This window comes from Lampris incognitus, chromosome 5 (assembly GCF_029633865.1).
Source record: "Lampris incognitus isolate fLamInc1 chromosome 5, fLamInc1.hap2, whole genome shotgun sequence".
NCBI lineage: Eukaryota > Metazoa > Chordata > Actinopteri > Lampriformes > Lampridae > Lampris > Lampris incognitus.
The window spans coordinates 205,476-222,561 of NC_079215.1; the positions used below are offsets into that span (position 1 = coordinate 205,476).

General features: G+C 45.9%; 1 protein-coding gene across 1 annotated transcript in view; it reads right to left on the reverse strand.

The window, feature by feature from the left end:
• The window catches only part of LOC130112799 (zeta-sarcoglycan), a 605,973-nt gene that overhangs the window by 64,216 nt on the left and 524,671 nt on the right, over window positions 1–17,086 (reverse strand). Inside the window, exon 6 of the mRNA XM_056280290.1 lies at window positions 16,130–16,253. Within this exon, the coding sequence (XP_056136265.1) occupies window positions 16,130–16,253 (124 nt within the window). The remainder of the gene's footprint in view (window positions 1–16,129; window positions 16,254–17,086) is intronic.

Here is a 17,086-nt window from a genome sequence, read left to right on the forward strand (position 1 = left end):
CTGACAACATCGATTTGACTTTAAGCTCTGCTGTCCTGCACGCCTTTATTTTCCCCTACAAAAATCGACAGAAACATCTATTTTCTGCATCTCCCTCCTCTTACTCATCCTTATCCCTATCCTCCTTTCGTCTCTTCTCGTCTGTTCGATTGATGGTGTCAGCAGTTGGTGGGTGGGGGTGGGGTGGGGCTGTGCTAGAATGGACAATAAAGGGAGTGCTATTTGGATAAGCTGTTTTTAAGCATGTATTAAGGGTTTGTTGCGGCTTATTTAAAGTAGGCTGGGTTGACAGAGAGGTGATTTTTGTCGGCTCTGTGAAAGAGATTGACAATACATGGGGGGACAGACACAGACAGATGTACACATACTGGAGCTCGTTTTTTTACTGTTGGCTATTGCACAACACCAAAGATATGAAACAAACTGTTAGCAGAGAGCAGGAAGCATGAGGAGAGGCTCATCTAGCCAATTAGGAATACCTGTCCCAAATGACCCCCCCCCCAATAGAACATCTGTGTGTTTGAGCAAGCAGACACACTGGAGTGAATGAAACTGTGCGGTGAGACTCGACCAGGGGAGGAATTTCACAGCAGCCATGATGACTATGGCCGCGGTTGGCCATCCTGCCTCATGTGCTTCATTCTGTACTTTTAGTCTGACTTTTATTTCCTGCCTGCTCCATCTATCAACATTAGAGATCAGATATTTAACCCTATGGACCAAGAAGGCAGAGCAACCCTGACTCCCCATTACAACTTCTAGTGAAGAGTCGGAAAACAGATTAGTAAAGCATCAAATATGAAGTCGATTAGTGTGGTTGCATCTCTCTCTTTCTGGACTAATGGCTGCTGCTGAGGGGCTACAAGACAAAGTGTCTCAACTTAGGTAGCGTCACAACGTAACATTTGCAAAGAACTTTTTTTTATCATATAACGTTATGTTATATGCCATAACGCCACACAATTCATTGACTTGGTTCACAAACTTGAACGGTGGTTTGCAGGCAACATTGTATTTTGTTTTGCACGCCTGCTAGCATCTTGCACTGCTCCTAGCTAGCTTAGCTTACCCATCTCATCGTCTTCATTTGGCGTTTCACTCTCAAACCGCGAGCTGGTTTTAATAAAAAAGTTGCTCAGTGTAGCACATTTGGATGCGTCCGTTTCTAGAGCTTTCCTTTTTTTTAATTCTCACCTTTTCAGCGCCCCCTTTGCTCTTCCTATCATCCATTTTGATCTTATAGCCTGCTTTTTGCTTTTTGCTCGCCGGAGTCAAAACGTAATTACGTCATCAACCAGGCTGCACTCTGCGAGGGCAGGCAGCCCAGGGACAGCATGCATGATTTGTCCTACTGTTGGTGATGACCAGGCTGTGTTCTGAGCACTTTGATAGCAGTAATATGCCATTGGAGTTTGTGTTGCCAACTCCTTCCTTCCCTATAGTGTCTCTCCATAGATTGTGGTTTTGTCTCGCCCTGGCATTGAAATCTCCAAGCAGGATTAGCTTGTCCTCCTTGGGGACTTTGGTTAAGATGTTGTCCAGGTCAGCATAGAAGGCCTCCTTCACATCATCCTATGCATCAAGGGTTGGAGCATAGGCACTAACAACAGTGGCCTTTTGGCAGCCTGCAAGCATCAGGCGTATGGACATTAGGCGTTCATTGATGCCTACAGGGAGTTCGGAGAGGTGGTCGATGAGGCTGTTCTTAATAGCAAATCCCACGCCATGGATCCTTGGCTCATCAGCAGGTTTTCCATCCCAAAAGAAAGTGTATCTGCCTTTTTCCCGCTTCAGCTGCCCTTCATTAGCCAGTTGGGTTTCGGAGAGTGCTGCAATATCGATCCGGAATCTCCTTAGCTCCCTGGCGATGACGGCAGTTCGCCTTTCAGGTTGATTACTGCGTTTATTGTCCATGAGGGTCTGCACGTTCCAGGTTACAATGTAAGTTTGCTTCCATTTATGTTTCTGACCGCTTAGTGGTGATCCCTCTACACCCCAGGCACCTCCCAGAGGTGCCTGGGGGGTAGAGGGGTGGAGCCTGTCGAGGGGCATGTTTAGCTCCCGGCCCAGCATGAGAGAGGCTGGGGAGACGCCCGTGGTCGAGTGCTGTGTGGCTCTGTAGTGCAGCAGAGTGTGACGGATGGCATGCGTGAATGAGCACCCTTGGGCCAGGTGTGCTCTGAGGCCGTTTTTCAGTGACTGGTGAGAGCGTTCAATGCCGCCGTTGGCCTGGGGGTGTTTATACGCAGTGCATAATTGACGGATGCCCTTGCTTTCAAGGTAAGCAGTGAACTCTGCAACCAGTTGAGGACCATTGTCAGTGGTGATGGTCTTTGGGAGGCCCCAGCGAGAGAAGAAGCTCATAGATTCTTGTTTAGAGAGAAGATGCACTTATGACCTCAGATGACTAGTAGTTCTCCTGATTTCCTACCGTAAATGCACTTATTGTAAGTCGGTTTGGATAAAAACGTCGGCTAAATGACTGTAATGTAATGCAAGAGAGAGTCCAGGAAGTCGATGATGACCTGAGACGTCACAGAGCCAGTAGTGGTGAGCTCAGGCCATTTTGAGTGTAGGTCCTAGGCAACCAGCAAGAAGCGTTGGTGGTGGGGAACCTCATGGATCTTTCTGCAGATGTCCAGCTGCATGTGTTCCCAGGACTGAGAGGGCCAAGCAAGAGGTTGCAGGGGTGGGGGAGCCTGGTGGTCACTCTTGCCACTCATGAGGCAGGCAGAGCAGTCTTTGGCCAGGGCCTCAATGTCTCTGTCTATCCCTGGCCACCACACCAGGTCTCAGCAGCGCTGTTTTAGCTTCACAATGCCCAGGTGGCCCTCATGCGCCATGGTCAACACACACACACACGCAGAACACCTGGGACCACTGTGCAAAGCCCGTGTGCCACACAGGTGTCATTCCAGCAGGTGAGCTCCTGTTTGACTCGGGAGAACGCAGCCAGCTCCTCTAGGACCTCGTGAGGCCAGCCATTCTGGATGTAGGTGCAGAGCTGAGAGAGGACAGGGTCCTGTTCGGAGGCTTCCTTCAGCTGCTGCAGAGAGACTGTGGCCTGGAGGGGTGTGGGTAGCATTTGAATAACATCCTGTTCCACAAAGTCAGTGCCCGTGTGTAGGGCTGGGGCAGAGACGGAGTGAGAGAGCAGGTCTGCCACAACATTGTCTCTGCCTGGGGAGAGCTACAGGCTAAAGTTGTACTGGCAGAGGCGGTCAGACCAGCAGTGTAGCCTCAGGGGTCTGTGGCCTGTTCCAGATGTGGACAGCAGCACTGTCAGTGCCTTGTGATCCGTCCGGAGAGTGAAGGAGCAGCCATAGAGGTACGGGTGCCACCTTTCACAGGCCCAGATGCAAGCTAATGCCTCATGCTCACCCACAGAGTACTGCTGCTCAGTCTGGTTAAGGGCACGGGAGGCGAAGGCGATGGGCTTCTCCATGCCATTCTGGGTCTGCAACAGCACAGCCCCTATCACTGTGGCTGACGCGTCACAGGTCATGAGGGTGGGGCTGGAGATGTCAAAGTGAGCGAACACTGGTGGTGAAGTCAGTTGCGTTTTGAGGTCACACACAGCCTCACTGCATGCCTGAGACCACACCCAAGGCTCGTCCTTACACAGCAGCTGATGCAGGGGGGGCTGTGGTGGCAGAGTACTGAGGGAGGAACTTCAGGTAGTATACTGTCATACCCAGCAAGGAGGCAACTTGGGCGGCTGAGCTGGTCTCGGGGATGGCCTGAATGGTGTCCACATTGGACTGGAGTGGGGTTATACCACTTGCTGACAGCCGGAAGCCCACAAACTCAATGGCCGGCACAGACAGGACAGTGCATCCGGAAAGTGTTCACATCCCTTCACTTTCCCCACATTTTGTTATGTTACAGCCTTATTCCAAAATGGATTAAATTCCTTTTTTTTCTCATCAATCTACACGCAATACCCCATAATGACAAAGTGAAAAAGGTTTTGTAGAAATTTTTGCGAATTTATTAAAAATAAGAAACTGAAATATTGCATGTACATAAGTATTCACCCCATTTACTCAGTACTTGGTTGAAGCACCCTTGGCAGCGATTACAGCCTCGAGTCTTCTTGGGTATGAAGCTACAAGCTTGGCACACCTATATTTGGGGTATTTCTCCCATTCTTCTCTGCAGATCCTCTCGAGCTCTGTAAGGTTAGATGGGGAGCGTCGCTGCACAGCTATTTTCAGGTCTTTCCAGAGATGTTCAATGGGGTTCAAGTCTGGGCTCTGGCTGGGCCACTCAAGGACATTCACAGACTTGTCCCGAAGCCACTCCTTCGTTGTCTTGGCTGTGTGCTTAGGGTCGTTGTCGTGTTGAAAGGTAAACCTTCACCCCAGTCTGAGGCCCTGAGCACTCTGGAGCAGGTTTTCGTCAAGGATTTCTCTGTACTTTGCTCCATTCATCTTTCCCTCGATCCTGACTAGTCTCCCAGTTCCTGCCGCTGAAGAACACCCCCACAGCATGATGCTGCCACCACCATGCTTCACTGTAGGGATGGTATTAGCAAGGTGATGAGAGGTGCCTGGTTTCCTCCAGACGTGACATTTGGCATTCAGGCCAAAGAGTTCAATCTTGGTTTCATCAGACCAGAGCATCTTGTTTCTCATGGTCTGAGAGTCCTTTAGGTGCTTTCTGGCAAACTCCAAGCAGGCTGTCATGTGCCTTTTACTGAGCAGAGGCTTCCGTCTGGCCACTCTACCATTAAGGCCTGATTGGTGGAGTGCTGCAGAGATGGTTGTCCTTCTGGAAGGTTCTCCCATCTCCACAGAGGAACGCTGGAGCTCTGTCAGAGTGACCATCGGGTTCTTGGTCACTTCCCTGACCAAGGCCCTTCTCCCCTGATTGCTCAGTTTGGCTGGGCAGCCAGCTCTAGGAAGAGTCCTGGTGGATCCAAACTTCTTCCATTTACGAATGATGGAGACCACTGTGCTCTTCGGGACCTTCAAAGCTGTAAAAAAAATGTTGTACCCTTCCCCAGATCTATGCCTCGATACAATCCTGTCTCGGAGGTCCACAGACAATTCCTTTGACTTCATAGCTTGGTTTCTGCTCTGACATGCACTGTCAACAGTGGGACCTTATATAGACAGGTGTGTGCCTTTCCAAATCATGTCCAATCCATTGAATTTACTACAGATGGACTCCAATCAAGATGTAGAAACATCTCAAGGATGATCAGTGGAAACAGGATGAACCTGAGCTCAATTTTGAGTGTCATAGCAAAGGGTGTGAATACTTATGTACATGCAATATTTCAGTTTTTTATTTTTAATAAATTTGCAAAAATTTCTACAAAACCTTTTTCACGTTATCATTATGGGGTGTTGTGTGTAGATTGATGGGGGAAAAAAAGGAATTTAATACATTTTGGAATAAGGCTGTGACATAACAAAATGTGGGGAAAGTGAAGGGGTGTGAATACTTTCCGGATGCACTGTATATATATATATATATATATATATATATATATACACACACACACACACACACACACACACACATTTTATATATATATATATATATATATATATATATAAAACACTTCACAGCACTGCTGGCCATCAGTAGGGTGACACCTCGTTAAATAGTATGACGGAGAAAAGGAAAGAGAAAGGTTGAATGAATGGATGAACAAAGAAGTGGAAACACCCCACACACAAAAGGGAGAGAACGAAGGGTGTGAAGAAAGGTGACAGCTAAGAGTAGAAATAAGTCCCACCCCCATTTTTTGCTATGAACTGACAGCCACAGTGATGTATAGCCCAGGTATTTTGGAAGATAATTAGAGAGGGTGTGTAACAAGAGATGAGAGACAGAAAGAGAGAGAGTGAGAGAGAGAGCATGATAGAGGGAGAGCGAGAGGAGAGAGAGTGAATGAGAGGGAGGGAGTGTGAGAGAGAGTAGGAGAGGAGGAGGCCAGTGGAAGATAGGAGGTTAAAGAGAGGAGCTAATGGAAAGAACAGAACAGAGAAGACATTATGTAGAGACAGAGGTGAAGACAGGAGAGGGCATTTTAAAAAAAAGTAGGAGGATGGAGGGGGGGAAAAGGATTAAATCAAAGGAAATGGGCATCACCCAAATATTTGTTTTTACCTTCGCCTTTGATTCAGTTGCCCACTCGTGTCAAAGAAGTTAAGTGAAATCAACAATATCTAAACCTGTGTTATGGATATGTGAACAGGGCTCTATTTAAAAACATAATATAATCATTATGAATAAAAACATAATATAACCATCATAAATCAAACATAATATAATCATTAATAAAAACATAATATAATCATTATGAATAAAAACATAATATAACCATCATAAATAAAACATAATATAATCAACCTAAATCCCGACTTAGGCTCACTAAACTCAGCCAGGGATTGGGAAATGCGGGTGGACTAAGGCCAGAAGCTCATCTTCCCGACAGAGATCGCAACAACCATCTTGCGACCAGACCTCGTCCTCTGGTCTAATTCTTGCCAGCTCGCTTACATCACTGAGCTGACAGGCCCCTGGGAGGATGCAGTCGATGAAGCATACGAGCGTAAGAAGCTGCGGTACGCCAACCTAGCAGCCGAAGCAGAGGACAGAGGCTGGAAGGTGAAGGTGAAGGTGCGCCCTGTGGAGGTGGGTTGTAGGGGCTTTGTTGCCAGCTCCACAGCAAAACTCCTGAGGGAACTAGGAGTCAGGGGGCAGGCCCACAGGAGAGTGATCAAAGAGCTAGCCGACACTGCTGAGAGGACTAGCCACTGGATCTGGCTCAAAAGGAGAGACGCCGTCTGGGCTGCCAGGGTGAACAGCTAACCACAGGTCACACAGCCACTCATAAATAAAAACATAACACAATCATCATAAATAAAAACATAATATAATCATAAATAAAAACATAGCAACATAATATAATAATCATAAATAAAAACATAATAAAATCATCATACATAAAACAATATAATCATAAATAAAATAAATAAAAACACATTAAAATCATCATAAATAAAACAATCATAAATAAAACAATATAATCATCATAAATAAAATCATAATATAATAAAACAATATAATCATAAATAAAAACATAATAAAATCATCATAAATAAAACATAATATAATCACCATAAATAAAATCATAATATAATCACCATGAATAAAATCATAATATAATAAATAAAACAATATAATCATAAATAAAAACATAATAAAATCATCATAAATAAAACATAATATAATCACCATAAATAAAATCATAATATAATCACCATGAATAAAAAAGTTCAACTCTCCATATTTTCTGGGCATTCGTTGCCAACTTCCTGTGAATTCTTAATTTAGTGTAAAAGATTGGATGAAGAGAAATGATTATCTGATACAAGAGTAGTCACTATGGAGCAAAGGTCTCTCTGTTCTGGTTCTGATGCCAGACTTCAAGGATGGTGGTTTGATCTGCTGATTATGTGAACGGCTTCCAGTCAACAACAAAAAAAAAAGACACATTATTATAGATGTGATAAACAACTGTTGTGTGACTTTGTTGTGAACAGAATGATATGGGATCATTGTCTGAGGTTTGTAACCCGAAATTGGCTTAGTACTGACTGCACATTTGCAACTGAGTAGCTAATGCCTCTACTCAGTGTTGTACCGGCGTAACAGACGTGTGGAGGAGGCACTTTATCAACTACAGCGTTTTTGATGAAATCGTGCTTTGCTTGGCGAGAAAATGCGTTTAAAGCAACAAAAAAAAAGCATTGACTTATTCAGGCGATTATTATATATTATATTATATATAATATGATATATTATATATGATATATGTATTAATTATTATATTATATATGATGTGATATATGTGTGTGTGTGTGTGTGTGTGTGTGTGTGTGTGTGTGTGTGTAGTCGAGGCTGGGTTACCAACGACCACCACCAGTACTGTTAACCAGCAGGGTGCCGGTCTAAACTATGCTACTGTTGGGCGAAGGAGAATGAGAGGGGGAGGGCCTATCCAGAGGCAGCAAGAGAGGAGGAAGGGTAGGAGTGTGGAGGTAAGAGTCAGAACTTTGAATGTTGGCACCATGACTGGTAAAGGGAGAAAGCTGGCTGATATGATGGAAAGAAGAAAGGTAGGTATACTGTGTGTACAAGAGACCAGGTGGAAGGGGAGTAGGCCAGGAGCATTGGAGGTGGGTTCAAACTCTTCTACCATGGTGCGAATGGGAGGAGAAATGGGGTAGGGGTCATTCTGAAGGAAGAGTGTGTCATGAGTGTGCTGGAGGTGAAGAGAGTGTCAAACAGAGTGATGAGTATGAAGCTGGAAATCGAAGGTTTATTGCTGAATGTTCCCCGTGCATATGCCCCGCAAGTTGGGTGTGAGATGGAAGAGAAAGGAGAATTCTGGAGTGAGTTGGATGACGTGGTGGAGAGGGTACCTAATGAGGAGAGGGTGGTGATTGGAGCAGACTTCAGTACACATGTTGGTGAAGGGAACAGAGGTGATGAGAAGGTGATGGGAAGGTATGGTGTCAAAGAGAGAAATGTGGAAGGACAGATGGTGGTGGATTTTGTGAAAAGCATGGGAATGGCTGTGGTGAATACATATTTCAAGAAGAGGGAGGAACACAGGGTGATGTACAAGAGTGGAGGAAAGTGCACACAGGCGGACTATATCTTATGTAAAAGGTGTGATCTGAAAGGGATTGGAGACTGCAAGGTGGTGACAGGGGAGAACGTAGATATTGCGCATCGGATGGTGGTCTGTAGGATGACTTTGGAGACCAAGAAGAGGAAGCGAGTGAAGACACAGCCAAAGATCAAATGGTGGAAGTTGAAGAAGGAAGACTGTTGTGTGGAGTTCAGGTAGGAGGTAAGACAGGCACTGGGTGGTAGTGAAGAGTTGCCAGATGGCTGGGCAACCACTGCAGAAATAGTGAGAGAGACAGCTAGGAAGGTACCTGGTGTGTCATCAGGACAGAGGAAGGAAGACAAGGAGACTTGGTGGTGGAATGAGGAAGTACAGCAAAGTATACAGAGGAAGAGGTTGGCAAAGAAAAACTGGGATAGTCAGAGAGATGAAGAAAGTAGACAGGAGTACAAGGAGATGCAGCGTAAAGCAAAGAGAGAGGTGGCAAAGGCAAAGGAAAAGGCGTATGGTGAGTTGTATGACAGGTTAGACACTAAGGAAGGAGAAAAGGACTTGTACTGATTGGCTAGACAGAGGGACCAAGCTGCAAAGGATGTGCAGCAAGTTAGGGCGATCAAGGATAGAGATGGAAATGTGCTGACAAGCGAGGAGAGTGTGCTAAGAAGGTGGAAGGAGTACTTTGAGGGGCTGATGAATGAAGAAAATGAGAGAGAGAGAAGGTTGGATGATGTAGAGATAGTGAATCAGGAAGTTCAGTGGATTAGCAAGGAGGAAGTGAGGGCAGCTATGAAGAGGATGAAGAATGGAAAGGCAGTTGGTCCTGATGACATACCTGTGGAGGCATGGAGATGTTTAGGAGAGATGGCAGTGGAGTTTTTAACTAGATTGTTTAACACAATCCTGGAAAGTGAGAGGATGCCTGAGGAGTGGAGAAGAAGCATACTGGTACTGATTGTCAAGAACAAGGGCGATGTGCAGAACTGTAGCAACTACAGAGGTATAAAGTTGATCAGCCACAGCATGAAGATTTGGGAAAGAGTAATAGAAGCGAGGTTAAGAGGAGAGGTGATGATCAGTGAGCAGCAGTATGGTTTCATGCCACGAAAGGGCACCACAGATGCGATGTTTGCTTTGAGAATGTTGATGGAGAAGTATAGAGAAGGCCAGAAGGAGGTACATTGTGTCTTTGTAGATTTAGAGAAAGCTTATGACAGAGTGCCGAGAGAGGAGGTGTGGTATTGTATGAGGAAGTCGGGAGTTGCAGAGAAGTATGTAAGAGTGGTGCAGGATAATGACAATGGTGAGGTGTGCGGCTGGAGTGACAGATGGGTTCAAGGTGGAGGTGGGATTACATCAAGGATCGGCTCTGAGCCCTTTCTTGTTTGCAGTGGTGATGGACTGGTTGACGGACAAGATCAGGCAGGAGTCTCCATGCATTATGATCTTTGCAGATGACATTGTGATCTGTAGTGAGAGTAGGGTGAAGGTGGAGGAGAGCGTGGAGAGGTGGAGGTATGCACTGGAGAGAAGAGGAATGAAAGTCAGTAGGAGCAAGACAGAATATCTACGTGTGAATGAGAGGGAGGACAGTGGAATGGTGAGGATGCAAGGAGTAGAGGTGATGAAGGCGTATGAATTTAAATACTTGGGGTCAACTGTCCAAAGTAACGGGGAGTGCAGGAGAGAGGTGGAGAAGAGAGTGCAGGCAGGGGGGAGTGGGTGGAGAAGAGTGTCAGGAGTGATGTGCGACAGAAGGGTACCAGCAAAAGTTAAAGGGAAGGTTTACAAGATGGTAGTGAGACCAGCTATGTTGTATGGTTTGGAGACAGTGGCACTGATGAAAAGACAGGAGGAGGAGCTGGAGGTGGCAGAGATGAAGATGATAAGATTTTCACTGGGAGTGATGAAGAAGGACAGGATTAGGAACCAGTATATTAGAGGGACAGCTCAGGTTGGACGGTTTGGAGACAAAGCAAGAGAGGCAAGATGGAGATGGTGTGGACATGTGTGGAGGAGAGATGCTGGGTATATTGGGAGAAGGATGCTGAATATGGAGCTGCCAGGGAAGAGGAGAAGAGGAAGGCCAAAGAGGAGGTTTATGGATGTGGTGAGGGAGGACCTGCAGGTGGCTGGTGTGACAGAGGAAGATGCAGAGGACAGGAAGAGACGGAAACGGATGATCCGCTGTGGCGCCCTCTAACGGGAGCAGCCGAAAGTAGTAGCAGATTATATGATATATGATATTATATTATATCAATATAATATATGATCTTATATGTATTATATATTATATCTGATATAAATATATATATTAATTGTATTAATTACTATAATATATATGATGGTATACTATATTATATATATTAGATAAATATTATATAAATATATGTATTCATTATAGTATGTGTGTATGTATATATATATATATATATATTCGTTGTTGTAATCTATATTATATTATATATGATATTATATGTATTAATTAGGCGGGTACCCTGCAAATTGCAGATACACCAAATTCAGTAAGTGAAAAAAAAACCTTTATTGTGTGTTTAGCAAATAATTGAGAAATAGAAATATATTTTTGTTCAGATCTGTTACTGCTTTGTAACCTTGTGAGCTTAATCCACAAAACAATTTCATCTCGTTCCACTGCATTTCACTTAATCCAGTAGAATTAAATCCCAACATGCATTGCTTCCCAGTAGATGCCACAGTTATTAGTCCCGTGGTGAAGTGGCGGTGCTGTTTCGGGTTTGGGATTGGAACTCGTTGCATTATTGCACAAAATAAATAAATAAATAAAATAAAAAATCCGAGTGAACTTTTTTGCAAACAGCCATGTCTTCACGTCTTCCACTGACTGACTGTCATCGGCACTTAAGGTGTAGGTAAGACCCTTCCTAATGGGATGTTCACCGAGTCCAGAGGAAACAGGAAATGAGAGGAGATGAGGGAGAAAGACAGGAAATAAGAAGGGAGATGAGAGGAAAGAGGACGGAGAGGAAATGAGAACCGAGATGAGGGGAGAAGCGTGTCAACTAACTTGTTGTGTTCAACACACTCACACTGCCATTATCACACACAGTCCAGTCGGCATGCTCTGTGTTGGGGGGGGTGTGTGTGTGCGCGCGCGCACTTGTACTTTTATCTTTGTGAGAACCAATTTGAGTTTCAACCGTCAGCGTAAAGACTTTTTGGTAACACTTTAGTATGGGGAACATAAAAAAACTTAATTACTAGTGAATTAGTAATGATCAAGATGTCACTTTAGTATGGGGAACATGTTCTAAGTAACAAAAACTTAATTTACAGTAATTTAACACTATGAACACTTGTAGTTTTGTGTTTTGTTATGTAAGAACAGAGCATATTCATTAAGTGTTAGTAAGGGAGAATAACTCTTCTTGTGGTACTACCACCTTATAAAGTCCATACTAAGCAAAGCATATTGAGGTGGTACTACTAATAAGCAATAATTCTGAGGTTATAGAGGGAAAACTCATAGTTAATGGCTTACTGGTTGTATAATAAGGCCATGCAGAATAAGGCATTAATGGGTATGTAATAATGACCAATTAAGAGCCAATATGTTGCTAATTTGCATGCTAATAAGCACCTAATTCATGGTGACTACGTTCCCCATACTAAAGTGTTACCGACTTTTTTTTTCAAAGTGAGGACATTTTGATTAGTCCTCCCTTTTTTAAGGGTCTGTTTAAAGGTTGGGATTTGGGGCTAGGGCCAGGTTAAGGTCAGTTTTAAGGTCAGGGTCAGGGTTAAGGTACATTTTAAGGTTACAGTCAGGGTTAAAGTCAGGGTCAGTGTTAGGGCTAAGGTCAGGGTTATGGTCCGGGGTAAGGTCCGGGTTAGGGCCAGATTTAAGGTCAGAGTTAAAGTCAGGGTCAGTGTTAGGGCTAAGGTCAGGGTTAAGGTCAGGGTTAGGGTCCGGGGTTAAGGTCAGGGTCAGTGTTAGGGCTAAGGTCAGGGTTAAGGTCAGGGTTAGGGTCCGGGGTAAGGTTAGGGTCAGGGTCAGTGTTAGGGCTAGGGTCAGGGTTAAGTTCAAAGTTAAGGTTAGGGTCAGGGTAAGGTCAGGGTTAGGGTCAGGGTTAAGTTCAGTTTTAAGGTTAGGGTCAGGGTTAAGTTCAGTTTTAAGGTCAGGGTAAAGTTAGGGTTAGGGTCCAGGGTAGGGTCAGGGTTAAGTTCAGGGTCAGGTTTAAGTTCAGTTTTAGGGTCAGGGTTAAGGTCAGGATCAGGGTCAGGGTTATCATCAGTTTTAAGGTCAGGGTTAGGGCCAGAATTAAGGTCAGGGTTAGGGCCAGAGTTAAGGTCAGGGATAAAGTCAGGGTCAGTGTTAGGGCTAAGATCAGGGTTAAGGTTAGGGTTAGGGTCCGGGGTAAGGTCAGGGTTAGGGCCAGAGTTAAGGTCAGGGTTAAAGTCAGGGTCAGTGTTAGGGCTAGGGTTAGGGTCCGGGTTAGGGCCAGATTTAAGGTCAGGGTTAAAGTCAGGGTCAGTGTTAGGGCTAAGGTCAGGGTTAAGGTTAGGGTCCGGGGTAAGGTTAGGGTCAGGGTCAGTGTTAGGGCTAGGGTCAGGGTTAAGTTCAAAGTTAAGGTTAGGGTCAGGGTAAGGTCAGGGTTAGGGTCAGTTTTAAGGTTAGGGTTAGGGTCAGGGTTAAGTTCAGTTTTAAGGTCAGGGTTAAAGTTAGGGTTAGGGTCCAGGGTAGGGTCAGGGTTAAGTTCAGGGTTAAGTTCAGTTTTAGGGTCAGGGTTAAGGTCAGGATCAGGGTCAGGGTTATCAGTTTTAAGGTCAGGGTTAGGGCCAGAATTAAGGTCAGGGTTAGGGCCAGAGTTAAGGTCAGGGATAAAGTCAGGGTCAGTGTTAGGGCTAAGATCAGGGTTAAGGTTAGGGTTAGGGTCCGGGGCCAGGGTTAGGGTCAGAGTTAAGTTCAGGGTCAGGGTTAAGGTTAGGGTTAGGGTCCGGGGTAAGGTCAGGGTTAGGGCCAGAGTTAAGGTCAGGGTTAAAGTCAGGGTCAGTGTTAGGGCTAAGTTCAGGGTTAAGGTCAGGGTCAAAGTCAGGGTCAGTGTTAGGGCTAAGGTCAGGGTTAGGGTCCGGGTCAGTGTTAGGGCTAGGGTCAGGGTTAAGTTCAGTTTTAAGGTCAGGGTTAAAGTTAGGGTTAGGGTCCAGGGTAGGGTCAGGGTTAAGTTCAGTTTTAGGGTCAGGGTTAAGGTCAGGATCAGGGTCAGGGTTATCATCAGTTTTAAGGTCAGGGTTAGGGCCAGAATTAAGGTCAGGGTTAGGGCCAGAGTTAAGGTCAGGGATAAAGTCAGGGTCAGTGTTAGGGCTAAGATCAGGGTTAAGTTCAGGGTTAGGTTCCGGGGCCAGGGTTAGGGTCAGAGTTAAGTTCAGGGTCAGGGTTAAGGTTAGGGTTAGGGTCCGGGGTAAGGTCAGGGTCAGGGTTATCATCAGTTTTAAGGTCAGGGTTAGAGCCAGAGTTAAGGTCAGGGTTAGGGCCAGAGTTAAGGTCAGGGTCAGTGTTAGGGCTAAGGTTAGGGTTAAGTTCAGGGTTAAGGTCAGGGTTAGGGTCCGGGGTAAGGTCAGGGTTAAAGTCAGGGTTAAGTTCAGTTTTAAGGTCAGGGTTAAGGTTAGGGTCCGGCTTAGGGTCAGGGTTAAGTTCAGTTGTAAGGTCAGGGTTAAGTTTAGGGTTAGGGTTAGGGTTAGGGTCAGGGTTAAGTTCAGGGTCAGGGTCAGGTTTAAGTTCAGTTTAAGGTCAGGGTTAGGTGTAGGGTTAGGGTCCGGGGTAAGGTTAGGGTCAGGGTTAAGGTCAGGGTTAGGGTCCGGGGTAAGGTCAGGGTTAGGGCCAGAGTTAAGGTCAGGGTTAAGTTCAGTTTTAAGGTCAGGGTTAAGGTTAGGGTTCGGGTCCGGCTTAGCGTCAGGGTTAAGTTCAGTTGTAACGTCAGGGTTAAGGTTAGGGTTAAGTTCAGGGTCAGGTTTAAGTTCAGTTTTAAGGTTAGGTTTAGGGTTAGGGTCCGGGTTAGGGTCAGGGTTAAGGTCAGTTTTAAGGTCAGGGTAAGGTTTAGGCATGTAGTTCTGATGGTTAAGGTTCAAGTCAAGGGCTAGGGAATGAATGTAGTCAATGAGGGGTCCTCCCAAAAAGTACAAATGTGTGTGTGTGTGTGTGTGTGTGTGTGTGTGTGTGTGTGTGTGTGTGTGTGTGTGTGTGTGTGTGTGTGTGTGTCTGTGTGTGTGTGTGTGTTTGTGTGTGTGAGAGAGAGAGAGAGAGAGTGTGTGTGTGTGTGTGTGAGAGAGAGAGAGAGAGAGTGTGTGTGTGTGTGTGTGTGTGTGTGTGAGAGTGTGTGTCATGCAGCCATGTTGCTTACCCATGGAGGCAGATTGTATCATTAACTCAGTAACTAACAGGAGAATGGGCCTCTCTCACCACAGCCACCGTCATGGTCAATCACACACAAACACACATTTCCACACACACACACACACAAGCACATACACACTACAACAAACAGTGCTCACAGCAGCAGCTGAGCTGACGGGTGCCTCATCAGAGCAGCTTTAATGACGTCGCCTCCCAAACGGAGGAGTGGAGCGAGAGAGGCATCAGACGTGGAGGGGAGGAAGGAGGACAAGGTCGCCTGGATTGATGACGCTCATTAGTCTAATAAGGCCCTTTAATGAAGCGGGCCAACACTACCCAACATTACCCAACACTACCCAACACTACCCAGCACTACCCAGCACTACCCAACACTACACAAACACCACCCAGCACTACACCAACACTACCCAGCACTACACCAACACTACCCAGCACTACCCAACACTACCCAGCACTACCCAGCACTACCCAGCACTACACCAACACTACACCAACACTACCCAACACTACCCAGCACTACACCAACACTACCCAACACTACCCAGTACTACCCAGCACTACCCAACACTACCCAACACTACGCAAACACTACCCAGCACTACCCTACACTACCCAGCACTACCCAACACTACACAAACACCACCCAGCACTACACCAACACTACCCAGCACTACCCTACACTACCCATCACTACCCAGAACTACCCAACACTACCCAGAACTACCCAGCACTACCCAGAACTACCAAACACTACCCAGCACTACTCAGCACCGCATATCAATTCACACACACACACACACACACAACCCTCAGCTCTCTGATCCCCTCACACCCATATCAATACACACACAGACACAGACACAGACACACACATACAGAACCCTCAGCCCTCTGATCCCTACACACCCATATCAATTCACACACACACACACACACACACACACACACACACACACACACAGACACAACCCTCAGCCCTCTGATACCTACACACCCATATCAATACACACACAGACACACACACAGACACAGACACACACACACACACACACACACACACACACACACACACGGGTTCTCACCTCTCCCTCTGAGGACTGCAGCAAGAGGTCTTTCCTACAGGAGGCCTTGAAGTCTCCAACCCCAGCACTCACCTCAATACCCTTGGGGGCCTCCAGGGTCAGGGTCCGTGTCGGGGACTCCAGCCTGGGAATGACAAATATGATTAAAGCACTCTGGAACCACGCGCGCGCACACACACACGCACACACATTATATGATGTAGGAAAAAACTTTTAATACACAGCAGTACATGGGGTATATCATTTCATGGTGTCCTGCTAAGCTCTGTTTTCTCTGTGTCTGGACGTGGGGTACATCTTTTCATGGTGTCCTGCTAAGCTCTGTTTTCCCTGTGTCTGGACATGGGGTACATCTTTTCATGGTGTCCTGCTAAGCTCTGTTTTCTCTGTGTCTGGACATGGGGTACATCTTTTCATGGTTTCCTGCTAAGCTCTGTTTTCTCTGTGTCTGGACATGGGGTACATCTTTTCATGGTGTTCTCCTAAGCTCTGTTCTCTCTGTGTCTGGACATGGGGTACATCATTTCATGGTGTCCTGCTAAGCTCTGTTTTCTCTGTGTCTGGACGTGGGGTACATCTTTTCATGGTGTCCTGCTAAGCTCTGTTTTCCCTGTGTCTGGACATGGGGTACATCTTTTCATGGTGTCCTGCTAAGCTCTGTTTTCTCTGTGTCTGGACATGGGGTACATCTTTTCATGGTTTCCTGCTAAGCTCTGTTTTCTCTGTGTCTGGACATGGGGTACATCTTTTCATGGTGTTCTCCTAAGCTCTGTTCTCTCTGTGTCTGGACATGGGGTACATCTTTTCATGGTGTCCTACTAAGCTCTGTTTTCTCTTTGTCCGGACGTGGGGTACATCTTTTCATGGCGTCCTACTAAGCTCTGTTTTCTCTATGTCTAGACGTGGGGTACATCTTTTCATGGTGTCCTGCTAAGCTCTGTTTTCTCTGTGTCTGGA